General features: G+C 48.8%; 1 protein-coding gene across 1 annotated transcript; it reads left to right on the top strand.

The window, feature by feature from the left end:
• The first annotated feature begins 923 nt into the window (after positions 1 to 923).
• Positions 924 to 13,266, top strand: TRIM63 (tripartite motif containing 63). The gene is made up of 9 exons (XM_055331049.1): positions 924 to 1,190; positions 2,110 to 2,282; positions 5,123 to 5,291; positions 6,059 to 6,154; positions 7,365 to 7,598; positions 8,345 to 8,367; positions 8,701 to 8,825; positions 10,965 to 11,036; positions 12,681 to 13,266. The coding sequence occupies exons 1-9, from the start codon at positions 1,032 to 1,034 to the stop codon at positions 12,689 to 12,691; spliced, it is 1,062 nt and encodes a 353-aa protein (XP_055187024.1). The 5' UTR covers positions 924 to 1,031; the 3' UTR covers positions 12,692 to 13,266.
• The last annotated feature ends 2,676 nt before the right edge of the window (positions 13,267 to 15,942 follow it).

The raw sequence follows: 15,942 nt of genomic DNA, 5'->3' as shown, positions 1-15,942 counted from the left end.
CCAGGATCACACTCTGGGCTGAAGGCGGCGCTAAACTGCTGGGCCACCAGGGCTGCCCTCTTCTTTTTTTTAAAAGCATGGTCCTGCTTTTTTCTTTTTTTTTTTTTTTAAGATCTTATTTATTTATTAGAGAGAGAGATAGCATGAATGGGGTGAGGGCAGAGGGAGAAGCAGACTCCCTGCCAAGCAGGGAGCCTGACACAGGGCTCAATTCCAGGACCCAGAGATCACGACTCAAGCCCAAGGCAGACACCCAACCGACTGAGCCACCCAGGAGTCCCTGCCACTGACTTTCTAAGTGACTTTGAATAAAATCCTTTCCTTCTCTGGACCTCAGTGTCAAAATCTATAAAACTGTGGACTATGTCTCAAGGGAGCCCTTTCAACATTAAAGTGAACTTAGTGGCCCTTGTAGTTGTGGGAGGGACAAGCTGGCTGGGGTAGGGTTTCAAAGTTTCCAACAATATGCTGTGCTCAGAGATGGGCTCAGAGAGAGGGTGCTGCCCTGACCCCTTTTCTTGGGAACCACTCAGTACTCTAGAGGAAGGGATTTAGGACAGTGAGGGATCACTGGCTATGAACTCTGCAAATCCCAGTGGCCCACTCCTTGGGTCCACTTCCTGGCTTACCAGCCTGGTATAGGAGACTAGGTTCTGGAGGAAACTCTGGTACCCTCTCCTCCCCCCACACTGCCCACGAACAGGCTGTTCTTGTTTACGACCCTCCTCCCAGGAGAACAGCGATTGCTCATCCCTACATGTGATTTGAGAGGGCCGGTCTTTCAGGCCTGGAGGAAACTCAAGCCCCAGCCAGCCACTTGGCATCGGAATGTTCAGCTGGTCCCCTTCTGGGGCTCATGTGACCGGGACCCAGCTATAAATATCAGAGGGGCCTCAGACCAAGACAGAATTCGGGCACCAGGAGAACAAGGCAAGGAGTCTCTGTGTGGGTATTTTGTAACCAAGGCAAGACCCCAGGTCTACGTAAAGTGAGGCAGGCAAAGGAGGTGAACCTCCACACGTCCTGACAATATGGATTATAAATCAAGCCTAATCCAGGATGGGAACCCCATGGAGAACCTGGAGAAGCAGCTCATCTGTCCTATCTGCCTGGAGATGTTTACCAAGCCGGTGGTCATCTTGCCTTGTCAGCACAACCTCTGCCGGAAGTGTGCCAATGACATTTTCCAGGTCAGTGCTAGGCATGGCCTTGTCCTGGGCTCCAGGTGGCTGCTCAGTATTCCTGTGGTGAAAGCCATTGTCTCTTAGTCCAGGACTTCTAAACCAGGTGAAAGCCATTGTGTCTTAGTCCAGGACTTCTTCTAAACTGCTGGCTTTCTCCCGAGCAGAGCAAAGCCCCTGCAGAGGCCTCTGGGCTGAAGGGGGCTCGGAGGTGACCCTGGCCGCCCCATTCCTTCTCCATGACGTGTGCTTCCCGTCTCCACCCTGCCCGCAGCTCCCCCACTGCTGCCCGGAGCCCACAGTTGACTCTCCAAACAGGAGTCAAATGCCTCAAGCGATAAGTGGGAAAGGTGGGTGGAGAGGAGAGAGAAACCAGACCCCTGGGGCTGGAGCCAGCTCCCTGGTGGCAGCGGGCCCAGAGCTTTAGGAGGAGGAGGGTGGCCAGGAGGCACTGGGCAGTAGAGGCATCTTCCCCTTCGAGGCCGAGACCGGTTCCCTATAATGTGGGGCTGGAGGGGATCCATCTCCTCAACAAAGGAATAGGAGAAGTGCCCTGGCTGGGAGGCAGGACTCAAGGTTCCAGAAGCACTTTGTACTAATGTTCTCTCACAATTTTATCTTTGAATTAGCAGCCCTACGAGCAGGCTCTAACGATAATGTCCATTGCGTGAATGAGTAAACAGAGGCTTGGAGGGAGAAAGTGGCTTGCCCAAGGTCATTCAGAGGATAACTGTGACTTGAACTTAGGTCTGCTGCCTCCCAAACTTGCTGACTGCTTAGTTGCTTTCTCAGGTGCTCCCCGTGTACGTGGGCTGGCTCTCATCTCAGGATGGGAAGTTCCACGTCAAATGGTTTGACGAGAATGGTTGGGGTGAGCAAGAAAGACAGAGACTGTCCCAGGCCTCATCTCTGCCCTTGCCACCCACAGGCCGCAAACCCCTTCTGGACCAACCGGGTTGGCTCTGTGTCCATGTCTGGAGGCCGTTTCCGCTGCCCCTCCTGCCGCCACGAGGTGATCATGGATCGTCACGGAGTGTACGGCCTGCAACGGAATCTGCTGGTGGAGAACATCATTGATATCTACAAGCAGGAGTGCTCCAGGTCAGTCCTCCCGGCTCCTGGGAGCCATCCTTCCTCCCCACCTGGTCTGTGCCCAGCTCACCCAGGCTCCTCCCCATGTGCCCAGGATCAGTGCCCTGGCTGGAGAGCTACACTAGTCAGTCCAGAGAGCCATCTCCCTCTTCTTCAGGCACAGCAGAGGCTTATCTCTATCCCGCGACACTGGCTCTTGGGGTCGGTCCCTCAGTGAATGAGAAGAGCCCAGACATTAGGCTGCTCTCCTAGGACAGGCTGAGACAGGAACCAGGGGAGGGACAAACTATGACATGGAGAGGGAGACACTGGGGCCAGCAAAGTGGCTGGGCAAGCAGAGAAAAGTGCCCAGAGAGAACACAGCTGGTCTCTCTATAGTGGAGGCAATGGCTGTCATCGTGGGTACCGGGGATGCTTCCTCCCGCTGCCCCACAACAATCATGGGAATTGGGCATGACTTTCATCCTCCCCATTTCTTGGATGAGGAAGCTGAGGCTCGAAGAGGTGAAGTCAATTGCCCAAGTGTTCCCAGCTGGGAAGAGAAATAGCCGAGGACAGCCCTGCCGATCTGGCCCCAAGTCTCCCTGTTTGTAAAACAGCAGCTCTGTCTTGGGCAGAATTTGTGAGAGTGGAGTTTGTGCAGTGTGTGTGTCCAGCTGGAGAGAGATATGGCCACCAGGGAGCTCTTTACAAATTTGACACCTGACAAGACTCCCAGGCCACTGCCCACAGGCCCTTGGGTCCCAAACCATCATCCAGTGTTGCCCGCCTGGCAGTGTCCTGCACCAGGATAAGTGACAGACCAATCTTAGTGTGAAAAAGCCCTGACCAGGGGAACCGTAGGCTAGTCTGACTCTGTTACTAATGTTCTGTGGGAATTTGGATGAATCTTTGGGCCTTCATTTTATCCATCTGCAGAGGAGGATGGTAAGGTTTGTTAGTGTGACTATCAAATAGGGTTTTGATGGGAAATGTTAAAAGTATCAGATATGTATGGACACCTCCTGTGTCTAGGCACCTCGTCTTAAGCATTTTCCATGTGTGACCTTTATTTAATTCTCACAGTAATCCATACGACTTTCTTACCCTCATTTTCCAATGAGGAAATGGAGGCTCCTAGAAGGTCAGAGGTGTGTCCGAGGCTGCTCAGCAAGCCGTGATGCTGAGAGGGAGCCTAACTGACTCTATGGTGAATATTCCTAACAGCTATTGCCTCTATGTTCCTGGAATAAAACTCCATAAAAGTGCAGATATATTGCTGACCATTCTCCAATAAGAAAATTAATATTGCACCCAAATATTAGCCCCTCACCTCGAGTATCGACCTCTGAAGAGCAGGTTTATGCTTGAACCCTTTGGGGGCCTTTCTACACAGTCAAATGCCGTGAGAGATGCCCTTTATTGAGGGTCTGCTCTGTGCTAGGCTCTATACATTCATTGCTGATAGTTGCCCTGATCCCAGTAGCTCTGGGGTAAAACCAAGGCTCCGAGAGGTGAAATCACTTGCCCAAGGTCACAAAATGAGTGAGCAGCAGAACAGTCTGGATTTAAACCCAGATGCTGATGCCTGGGCTTCAGGAGAATGGGCATCTGGCATGGCAGTGGGCACAGGCACCAGACCCTCAGGATCTTAGCTCATCTCTGCAGCTACTGCCATTCCAGAGCTCCCTCCCGGGGGGTAGAGACAGGTGGCAAAGGAAGACTCCTGCCAGCATGGGGAGGGGGGGCCCTGCGACAAAAGATGAAAAAAAGAAGTCTGAAAAGGGACTTATTTAAAAACCTGGGGAGATAATAATGTCTGGGGTGTGGCCAGTTGTGCAAGGCTATTCAGAGGTGAGGCATTGACATGGACGAGGGACAGTCACCATTTGACATTTGTGAGATGCTTGCTGTTTTAGGGACTGGGAAAGCAGAGGTGATGTAGACATGGTGTTGGCTCTTAATGATATGTCTAGATGAGAGGGTAGGACTTAGACACAAAAAACTGAGCCTCAGATAGGAAGCAACTGATGCCCTGCGAGAAGCATAGATAACATGCCAGAGGCCCCTAAGTAGAGAACCAGACCGAGGGAGAAAAGCATTCTAAGAATGTGTGTTTGGGAAGGAAAAAACTCTGAATGCTGGAAAGACTTTCTGGACTTTAAGTCAAGGCTTGAGCTGAACTGTTACTCATCCTTCGGCTGCCTGTGTTCTGGTTGTGTGACTTGGGGCATACACATTTCTTCCCTCTCTGTGCCTGGGGGCACCCTCATGGCATGCTTACTGGTATAGTCTCCCCACCTGTATTGAATAACCACCTCCTCCATGACACACACTGTACACTGCAAATTCAGAGGTGCCGGGAGCAGGCAAGTTTCCCTGCTTTGATGAGGTTACAGTCTGATGGATTAAATATAGAATTAAGTGAGGCCATGAGTATAAATTGCTTTGCTCAAAGTCAGCCTGCAGTAACCAGGAGTTACAGGGACTATAATTAGAGCAAATGCACTCTTGCCTCCCCTCCCTGACTTGATGGGTGACCTTGGACAAGTCAGTTCACCTTTCTGGGGTTCAGTTTCTTCTTCTCAAAAATATCTCCAGTTCTGGGATTCTACAACCTTTCCCATGTTCTGCACTAGTGGGGCCTAAGGCCAACTCCATCACTGGAGTTTGAGTCCAAGGATATGAGGATAGCCTTGGTGTCACTGGCTTTCCTGGTTCTGGGTATCCAGAAAATGAAAAGGACTGTGTACAGCCAGTCACTGAGAGCTCAGACCATAGATCTGGGGTTGCCACCCAGAGTTGGGGTGGGGGGAGACAGGGACTTGGGACCCCCCCCACACACTGTGTGACTTGTGATTCTTCTGCAGTCGGCCCCTGCAGAAGGGCAGCCACCCCATGTGCAAGGAGCATGAAGACGAGAAAATCAACATCTATTGCCTCACGTGTGAGATGCCCACATGCTCCATGTGCAAGGTGTTTGGGGCTCACAAGGCCTGTGAGGTGGCCCCCCTGCAGAGTGCCTTCCAGGGACAAAAGGTACTGGCTTATACCACTTCTACCCCCAGCCTGGGCATGTGGGGCATGGCCAGATGATTCAGGATGTAGATTTGATCCCTGTAGATCTGCTGAGCCGGGCTTTCAGGAATAGTCCCTCTGGAGGGACTTCCCAGGCCACAGGGACAGCAGCCCTTGCCTTCCTGGGGGTGGTGGCTGAGCTCATGGGTTATACTTAGAGCCACTTGAGAGCACCTGGGTGTGGCCACAGGCGAGAGACCAGACCCCTGGGCCAGGCCACCAGGGTCCTCTCAGGCCATGACTTCTACATCCCAGTGTGCTTGGGGCCCCAGATACCTCTTCCTGTGCTGGTTACCTCTCCTGCAGCAGAAAAAGTAGCTCAGAGCCCTCTCCCTGGCCCTGAGGCCTGTGGGAGTCCATAATCCTGCCCATGCAGTAAGCTATGGCCCCTCTTTCTGGACACTTCTTCCCTGCCTTCCACTCTTCTCTTGACCTCTCTCTTCTAGAACTCTCTGACTCTATTTCTTTTCTGTATCTCTTCATTCCTAAAAACAAACCCCTCCTCTGACAGTACATTGCTGTTTGTATTTTGGTCATTTCCCCTTTCTGGGCCTCATTTGTAAAATAAGGGATATAGTATCTCTAGAGATGTAGGCTTTTTCTAGCAGAGAGGGGAGTGAGGGTGCCATTCCTGAGAAGACAGGCCCTGGGACTATTTCATTTCTCTTCTCTCTCTTTTTTTTTTTTCATCTCTCTTCTCCTGATCCCTCACCCCCTCTCCCATCTAGACGGAGCTGAGTAACTGTATCTCCATGCTGGTGGCGGGGAATGACCGGATGCAGACCATCATCACTCAGCTGGAGGACTCCTGTCGAGTGACCAAGGTGAGGGGGAGAAGAGTTCTGTCCAGGGGTCCAAGGCCTCTCAGTGAAGCCTGGTTCTCTGGGGTGAAGGCTCCGCTGTGAGCTGTGGCTAATGGTTGGGGCCTGGAGGCTGGAGTGTTCAAGCAGGGGTGGTGGAGTGGAAACCAACTAATCTATTCATCCACTCACTCACCAAATGCTTCTGGAACACAGCTGTGTGTCGGGCCCTGCCAAAGACGCTGGGGCTGGAGTGGTGAACAAGGCAGACCAATCCCTGACTTTAGGAAGCATGCCAGCAATAATTCTCAGTATTTATTCAGCACAAGTAGTTTTCAGACCACTGTCTTCAGTGTGTTGTAGACTAAAGCTTCTCAAACTTTAAAATGCGTTCAGATCGCTCTGAGATCCTGTGAAAATTCAAATTCTTATTCAGCAGATCTGGAGGGAGGTATGAGGTTCTGCATTTCTTTCTAATGAACTCCCAGGCTTTGCCCAACTTGCTGGTCCACGGACCACACCATGAGTAGCAAGACTACATAGAGGCAGAAGGAAACTTTTCTATCTCTGAAAAAGAATCCATGATTTTTCATTTCCACTTGAGGTGGGGCCCGGAGATGAGGTGGGGGGGGGGGAAGGTCATCAGACTCCTGATGAACGAAGAGCTGTGTGAGGGATGGCTTTGAAGGAAGGAGGGGACTACTCATGAGATGCTCCCAGGCTGATAGAGGATACTAGAGCCTCCAATCTGGTGAGATATATTATTATACCTATTTTGTAGGTATAGCATCTGTGTTGGAGAGAAGGGAGCCTCAGTGAGGAGGCCACTAGAGGAGTCGCTGCTTCTCCTTTCTTACTAGAACCAACTAAAGCCTCCTGAATCGTCTTGATCCTAAAATAGGGGCCAGGGGTGTGTGTGTGGGGGGGTGACTTGGGAGGCCACAGAAGGCCCAGATTGTATCATCCCATCTGATCCTGGAGTCTCTATTTTTGAGGAAAGGGCTAGCTTTCTCCATGGCACTAGCCTCCAAACATTACTGGTGAGCTAAGTAGCTACGAGACCTCAGCAAATCCTTTCTTTTTGCCAAGACTTCATATTGTCTTCTGTAAAATGGGGGTGTAGCAAGATCTCTTCCAGCTTCAGACTTGTTATTCCTAGCACATCCATCCCAGGAAAAATGTGCCAGGGAGAGGAAGACTCCCTAGGGTGTGACTCTGAGATTTCTGTCCCTAGGAGAACAGTCACCACGTGAAGGAAGAGCTGAGTCAGAAGTTTGATGTACTGTATGCTATCCTGGACGAGAAGAAGAGTGAGCTGCTGCAGCGGATCACGCGGGAGCAGGAGGATAAGCTCAGCTTCATTGAGGGCCTCATCCAGCAGTACCGGGAGCAGCTGGACAAGTCCACTAAGCTGGTGGAGACGGCCATCCAGTCCCTGGACGAGCCTGGTGGGGCCATCTTCCTTTTGGTGAGCAACTAGCAGGGTGTGGACAGTCACTTGGCCTTACCAGCTCTGACTAAGATGCATGTCAGGCACCCATGTGCCCCCCAAGCCAAACCATTTAAAGCTCTCAGTGCCAATGTCCTCAGTGTCCTCAAATGGCCATGCAACGATTCCTACCTTCTTTCCTCTTCACTGATTTTGTGAGGATCAAATAAGAGAGTGTTTGCAGAATGGCACTGTAAGCTGCAAAATACAGTGCCTCCATAGAGACTATTCATTGAGCATATACTATAGGTCAACCACAGAGGTAGAGACACAGAGATGAATGAGACAGCCCTGCCCTAGAAAAGCTTGTTGGGGGTGACAGAAATGGATCAACTATAAGATTTCACAGTTCAATAAAAATTTCCTAAGCACATACTATGGACCAGGTTTTGTGCTAGACATTGGATATTAAAAGGGGATGAGGATATGATTCTCATCTTGAAGATTTCGGGGTTTAAGTGTGTTTAGAATGATACCCCTAAAATCCAACCTTCCTGCTATGAGAGTGGAAGGGTCCTAGAATGATAACCAAAACCTGTGCAGACCATGAACAGAAGGAAAAGACCCAAGTGCTGTTCAACTTAGAGCAGGGAGCAGGTCATAGCTAGGCTAGGGAATGGCAACAGGTGCCCATTTTGTGGCACCGTCACTGGTTTTGCTGATTTCTCGGGGCCATTTCTTCTGCAGTCCTAACCCTTTGTTCTCTCTCTCTCTTTCCACCACAGAGCGCCAAGCAACTCATCAAAAGGTCAGTGACTCTCCAGGGCTATGATCCAAGGCTCTAGCTCCCATCAGGGCCTCTGACCTTGGTCCAGCGGGCCTCCCCCTTGGCATTAGGTCTTCTGGGAGGGTCTCAGCCAAGGCCAGCTCTCCTGGCCTTGCATCCCCTACCTTCTTGGCCCATCCATTCTGTTTGCACCTGGAGAGGAAATAACCTTGCCTCCAGGGCAGCCTCTAGGTGCAAGGCCTGGGTGTGAGACAAGTATGTGCACTCATGAGAATTGGAGTTAAGACACTCCCTTCTTTTACTGAGGCCCAGAAATCTCATCCTACTCCCCCTTTCTTTCTTCCTCCCCCACAGCATTGTGGAAGCTTCCAAGGGTTGCCAGCTGGGGAAGACAGAACAGGGCTTTGAAAACATGGACTACTTTACTTTGGACTTGGAGCACATAGCAGACACCCTGAGGGCCATCGACTTTGGGACAGGTAAAGGAGATGATGGTACATCTGTTTCCCTGCTCAACCCATGGAAACCTGCTTCCCTTCCACTGAGCCCCATGCAGAGGCAGATACACTAGCAAATGGTCAAACTCATACATCTAACTTCTGGATGCACCCAGAGCCAAGCACAGTACCTGATACGTAATTATTGCTCAATAAATTGTGTATGGATCCCCTACAAGGAAGCCTGGGGCAATAGAAAGAGCATGGCAACTGGGGTTAGGTAGATCAAGTTCCAATATTGGTTCTACCTCTTGTTATCTGTGTGACCCTTGGTGAGCTTCTCTACCTACCTGCACTGCATTTTTCCTTTGTTTGTTTTTTTTTTTTTCAATTTTTTTAAAGTAATCTCTAAGCCCAACATGGGACTCGAATTTACAACCCTGAGACCGAGAGTTGTGTTCTCCTCTGCCTGAGCCAGCCGAGTGCCCTGTGAGCAGCATTTTCTAACTTTAAAAATTAAGTTAAACATGGGCCTACTAATAATGACCACATCATGGTGCTCTTGCAACAAGTAAGACACTGATACAGAGAAGTTTGTCAGATCCTCAACAAATACTAGTTCTTGCCTAAGGCTGGTCTTCACCTACCATCACTGATCCTCGGGCACCTTAATTTACCTGCATTACACCCTCATTTCGGTTTGTAATTACTCAATCATAGAGTACTGATAATACTTGTAAGTAACAGTATAACCATAATAATAATAATAAGGGGAAATGAGGAAACCAGAAGAAGAGCAAAGATTTAATAATTTGCTCAAGGTTACACAGTTGCAAGGGAGATACTTAGCAACAGAGAAAGAGAAAGCAGAGCCAAGTTTGCTAAATGTTGTATTGATTTGAGAGCTGATGCTCCGATGACCAGCTGAGAAAGACAGAGCTGGCACCTCTTGTGTTGGCTCTCCCACAGGCTTTTAGAATCTGGTGTTGGATCTATGCTCAGAACCCCACAACAGCCCATTGGTTAAATTCTGTCATTTAACCTTATGAGGCAGTTTCTATCACCATCTCCATTTGGTAGTTAAGGAAATGAAGCCAAGAGAGGGTCAGTGATTTGCTGGAGGCTACACAGCTAGTAAGTAGCCCATGTGGACTCACCAAAGGCCATCTGGCTCCCAAGCCCCTGCCGAGTATTCTATGAGACAATACACATAAGACATTCAGCGTACCCATCCACCCTTCCACCCACCTCACCCCACCCCCACACAAGACACTTGGCACAATATTTGGAACATAGTAAGTGCTCAGCAGATGCTGCTAAGAGTAGTTAATTGTGATAATAACTAAACAACAACGAAAACCCCTGGATTATGCACAGATCCCAGCGATGTAATCAGAAATTGGGCTGACATTTTGGAGGCATGCACTCTTTCAGACCTTTCCCGACATACTCTTGAAAATGCTCTGGCTCTCTGGTGACCCCCTCAGGGCCCCAAAGCATTAAGGAAGTGGCTTGGGAAAGAGGGGTGGAGAATAGACATTTTCTCTGTTAGTGGAGCTTGCAGGTCATGTCCCAGGATGGGGAGGTGAGGACACAGGTCACTCACTGTCTATCTGGGGCTCAGCTTCAGAGTACTATCAAGCAGATGGCCTCAGAAGTGTCCCTCACCCCACAGCCACCCCTTCGTAGGCTGTGGAATGAGGAAGACTGGACAAGGAGTGCTAGGTAAGCAGATTTCAAAGGCTGAGTAAATTCCTTCATGATGAGGACTCTGACCCCTGAGAACCAAGGAATCCATTCTCTCCAGGTCATGTGTATCTAAGTGGGAGATGTATAGAAGCACCAGGTGTGCTTCCCCAAAGTCCCCTCTGGTCCCTGGCAGGTCAAGTGATAGGAGCTGCTATTGGTACTAGAACAAAGGGGTGTCTTAGACTCCCCTCCCCAAGAAAAGTGTGGGAAGGAAGGAGGAGGCCCCTGGGAGAATGAGTGTGCAGCTTAGGTTTGAGAAGCTCATTACCTCCATTACCTCCGGGGGCCACCAATGTCACTGCATGGCCATGTGGTCCCAACTGGGTGTGGGAAGGGGTTTGGATAAGTGCTGTCTCCAGCCTGGTGCCCCTTTAAGCAGCTCCTCTGAAGAACTGGCCCCATCCTAATACCATAGTGCTTTGTCACACACAGATGAGGAAGAGGAAGAGTTCATTGAAGAAGAAGATCAGGAAGAGGAAGAGTCCACAGAGAGAAAGGAAGAAGGTAAGAAATTTATCTACCTCCATTCATTCATCCATTCATCCATTCATTCATTCAGTCAGTCAGTCATTCAACAATACGAAGTCCTGGGTACAAAGCGCTGTGCTGGACTCTTGGAATGATGCCAATATGTGGTGAGGTCCCAATATGTGTATTATACCGTTTGAGGATATAGCCCTGTTCCCTTTATCCTTAGAGAAAAAAAAAAACCCAAACTATTCATAATAAAAAGCTCCCATTTTATATCTAAATGACCTTCCTGAGTGGAGAGCAATACAGTATAAGAGACATAAAAGATAAGGTACCATGAGCCAGGCTTGGCCCACTGAGAACTTCTAGCCAGCACAACGTTTACATTTTTAAAAATTAATTGCCAACATTTAAAAAATTAGGACTTGGCGGGGTAGGGGTAGGGGCAGGTGTTTTGTTTTTTTAAGAGAGAAAGAAGGAGAGAGAGAGAGAGGAGACAGAGAAAGAGAGAATCCCAAGTAGGCTCCACACTCAGGCTCACAACCCCCAGATCATGACCTGAGTCAAAGTCAGAGTTGGAGGCTTCACTAACTGAGCCACCCAGGTGCCCCTGTTTTCTGTGTTTATTTTTTTAAAAGGAGATTTCAACTGAGAATCTGGATTTCTACCTTCTTGTGAAAATTTGGAAAGAACTAACAATGCTGTGGTTTCCCTCCTCCCTAATCCCAGAGAGCTGGTGCTGGGCAGGGGCTTCCCCCTTTGCTCAGGGCACCCGGTCAGCCTGCCTGCTTTACTCAGTCCTGTCCTCTGCAGGCCCCTGTAGGCATCTGATCACCCACCTGCCCTTGGGCAAGTCATTTAGAAAGCTCTCTGGGTCGCAGAGTGTGGTTAAGTGCCTAGGTTCAGAATCACAGCTTTACCACAGACGAATGGTAACAGATGAACATTTCATCTCATTTACTGGCACATAGAAAGAACAGGTTTGCTAATATCATTTTTCAAGCCAAGTTACTATTGGAACTGAATTTCAATCCAATTAAAAAATACAGACTACTCTTTTGGAGTTTTGTGTTAGATGTGCAATGCATGGTTTTGATGACTAAATTCTTTTTTTTTTTTTTAGATTTTATTTATTTTTATTTGTTTATGAGAGAAAGAGAGAGAGAGGCAGAGACACAGGCAGAGAGAGAAGCAGGCTCCATGCAGGAAGCCCAATATGGGACTCGATGCCTGGACCCAGGGATCATGCCCTGAGCCAAAGACAGACACTCAACTGCTGAGCCACCCAGACATCCCTTGATGACTAAATTCTTGTTTTGGTTTAAAAAGGAAGAGCCTAGGGATCCCTGGGTGGCGCAGCGGTTTGGCGCCTGCCTTTGGCCCAGGGCGCGATCCTGGAGACCCGGGATCGAATCCCACATCAGGCTCCCGGTGCATGGAGCCTGCTTCTCCCTCTGCCTGTGTCTCTGCTCTCTCTCTCTCTCTCTCTCTCTCTCTCTCTCTCTCTCTGTGACTATCATAAAGAAATAAAAAATAAAAAAATAGTTTGAAAAAAAAAAAAAAAAGGAAGAGCCTAGGCAGGAATTGGAGTCTGATAATTTTGTCACTGTGGCTTGGTAAGTCCTGGATCCTCCTGTGTCCTGTCTCACCTTGTGTTTCTTTGTCTTTTTCTTTCAGGGCACCAGTAAGGAACTGGATGAGGGAGAGACCTTCTAGATGCAGAGAGACTGGGGTGGGTGGGGATGGGCCCAGCTGCCTTGGTGACAGGCCCAGGGTGGGAGGGGTCGGGGCCCCTGGAGGGGCAATGGGAAGGTGTGTCTTCTCTCTGCCCAGAGAGCAGGGACTAGCAGTAGGACCCCCACTGCTGTGTCCAGCGGCCACTGAACCTGAATTGGAAACGTGCTTGAAACAACCACACAGGACACTTTTCTACGTTGGTGCAAAATGGAATATTTTGTACATTTTTTAAATGTGATTTTTGTATATACTTGTATATGTATGCCAATTGGTGCTTTTTGTAAAGGAACTTTTGTATGATAAAGCTTGGTCATGGTGTGACCAGCTATTGTTAGAAAGAGGGGAGAGAAGCCAGGCTGACAAAGCTGCCCTCTTCCTTTCCTGGGAGGGAGGGCTGGGTAGCACACAGGCCTACGAAGGGATACTGTACTGTACAGGTGTCAATGCCTGTCCCTGACATAGGGGATGGCAACTGAGTTTGTGTTACATGTTGTTTCAATAAATGCACAGCGCTCCCTTTCTGTTATTACCAAAAGAGCTGGGGGGTTCTGCCTTTCTTTTTTTTTTTTCTTTCTTTCTTTTTTTTTTTTTAGTTTTTAAGTTTTTTATTTAATTTTATTTTTAAAATTTCACTTAAATTCAATTTGCCGACATATAGTATAACACCCAGTGCTCATCTCATCATGTGCCCTTTTTTTTTTTTTAATTTTTTATTTATTTATGATAGTCACACACAGAGAGAGAGGCAGAGACACAGTCAGAGGGAGAAGCAGGCTCCATGCACCAGGAGCCCGACATGGGATTCGATCCCGGGTCTCCAGGATCACGCCCTGGGCCAAAGGCAGGCGCCAAACCGCTGTGCCACCCAGGGATCCCTTTTTTTTTTTTTTTTCATGTGCCCTTCTTAATGCCTGTCACCCAGTTACCCACCCCATCCTCTCCCCACCTCTCCTTCTGCAACCTTTTGTTTGTTTCCCAGAGTTAGGAGTCTCTCGTGGTTTGTCCTCCTCTCTAATAGTGAAAGGGACCATAAGGGAAGGGGGGACACCAAGTGGGGAAAAATTAGAGAGGAAAAGCTGAGGTTTCATTCAACCTGTTGTTCTGGAGAGAAGAGCTCAGAGGAGATGGACAGAAGGCCTGGATGGCAAGTGTTGAGCAGGAGACAGACAGTAGAGGCACCTGGGTGGCTCAGTCAGTTGAGTGTCTGCCTTTAGCCCAGGTTGTGATCCTGGGGTCCTGGGATCAAGTCCTGCATTGGGCTCCCTGCTGGGGGGTGGGGGTTGGAGTCTCCTTCTCTCTCTCCCTCTGCCCCTCCCTCTGCTCATGCTTGCTCTGTCTCTCAAATAAATAAAATCTTAGGGGAAAAAAGGGAGGGTGGAGCAGAAAGTAATGGCTAGGCTCATTTTCCATCCCATCAAAGAATAAATTCTTTAAACTAGCATTTCCCAATGAGAGCTCCATGGAAAACAGGCCCTGAGAGGGTCCTCAAGAAACAGGTTCAATGCCTCGTTCTCTAATTCTCCAGAACACAGAGACTGAAGCAAAGTTTCCATGCTGTAACCTAGGTGCGATCCTAGGGCAGCCAGAGTGAAGGGAAGTGGCAGCAAGGCAGGAAAAGAGGGAAACAAATATGATGTGTGGCATTACTGAGCTGGCCACAGCTTTACCATGAGAACTCCTGCTGCTTGCTCAGTCATGGGAGATGTTTCTAGAAGGCCCATAAAGAACACAACATGACTCAAAGCAGTTCATCAGAGGGAAGAATTTCATCTGTCTCAGGATCGAAGTCAGCTCCCCAGAGTGTGTTTAATTCCCTTGCACTTCCAGGTTGCACCACTTGACCCCTTCGGGCAGCTGCAGGGGGTGGGGGGAGGCTAGATGGCTACACCTGACTCTACAGGCAGTGGAATGAGCAGAGCCCCCGTGGCCCACTTAGGTGGACTGGACATATGGCTGCTGGAGCTGCTGCTACTTCCACCATGGGAGCGGTGGGCAACAGTGGCTCTGCGGTAGCCCAGACTTAATCCAGGGAAGGCCAAGCCAGCCACCAGTGCTAGGGGATGGTTGAGCAGTGACCAACGTGAAGTAGCATCCAGGGTCTCCACAAACAAGGAGCCAAGGGGCTAGGAGAGAGGTGAGGCTGAGCACATCCAAGGAGACATATTATTGGGCCTAAGACACTGCAAACTTATAAATTTGAGTCTCGTTTAAATAACAGGTGTAGATCTCCAACAGCTCTACTTAAGGGGAAGGCTCCTCATCTGGGGCCAGAGCAGTCTTGATTCTGGAAAGATGGATCCATGGGGAGAAGCCGTGAAGTTTTTGCGCTGTTGGAGTGGTCAAGAGAACATGATAGGGCCCGGTCCAGACAGGTTCGAGTAGCTTTTTGTCTGCAAATGGTCTGAAGGTATACCCAATTCCTGGAAGTAAGTTTTGGATGTATGTTACCTGAGAAAAAGGGGTCAGGTTTTGGATTGTACTGGCTTTCATGGTCAATGGCTGACACAGTTTGCCCTAGGGACATAACATACTGTGTAATTAGAATAACAAGAAAAAGAAGCCCAATGAAGTGTCCTTGATAGTTGACAAAAATCTTCTTCCAGTCCAATAGTCTGACCAATCATTAAAGGAGAGAGAAAGATCTCTTAAAGTACCAATTTGAGTATTTATGTCAGTTAGTAACCCTGTCACATTTTTGTGATAATTTGGAGTATATACATAACACTCTGCTTTTTACTAAAGTATAGGTTCCTCCTTGAGCTGCATTTGGTTTTGGGGGGTGACTCCAAATCTGTGGAGTGATACAAGTTGGATGTGGCTAAAGGTGGCTGTTGACTGCTTGGTTAAAGCGTCCATTTGCAATTTTACATGGATAGATATAGTCCCAATTTTTTCTGGGATAAATATGGCTAAGGAATAAAACCATCAAGAATATGGCTAAGGGATAAAACCTCTTTGTGTTTTGTTTTGTTTTTATTTTTTTTTTAAGATTTTATCTATTTATTCATGAGAGACACACAGAGAGAGGCAGAGACGTATGCGGGGGGAGGAGAAGCTGGGTCCATGCAGGGAGCCCATTGTGGGACTCAGTTCCAGGACTTCAGGATCATGCCCTGAGCCAAAGGCAGAGGCTCAACCCTTGAGCCACCCAGGCGTCCCTTGTTTTGTTTTTAAAGACTTTATTTATTTATCTTAGAGAGAG

The sequence above is a fragment of the Nyctereutes procyonoides genome, unplaced genomic scaffold, assembly GCF_905146905.1.
Source record: "Nyctereutes procyonoides isolate TBG_1078 unplaced genomic scaffold, NYPRO_anot_genome, whole genome shotgun sequence".
In the NCBI taxonomy this organism is placed as follows: Eukaryota; Metazoa; Chordata; class Mammalia; order Carnivora; family Canidae; genus Nyctereutes; species Nyctereutes procyonoides.
The sequence above is the reverse complement of the archived record's forward strand: the minus strand, read 5'-3'. Positions and strand labels throughout refer to the sequence as shown.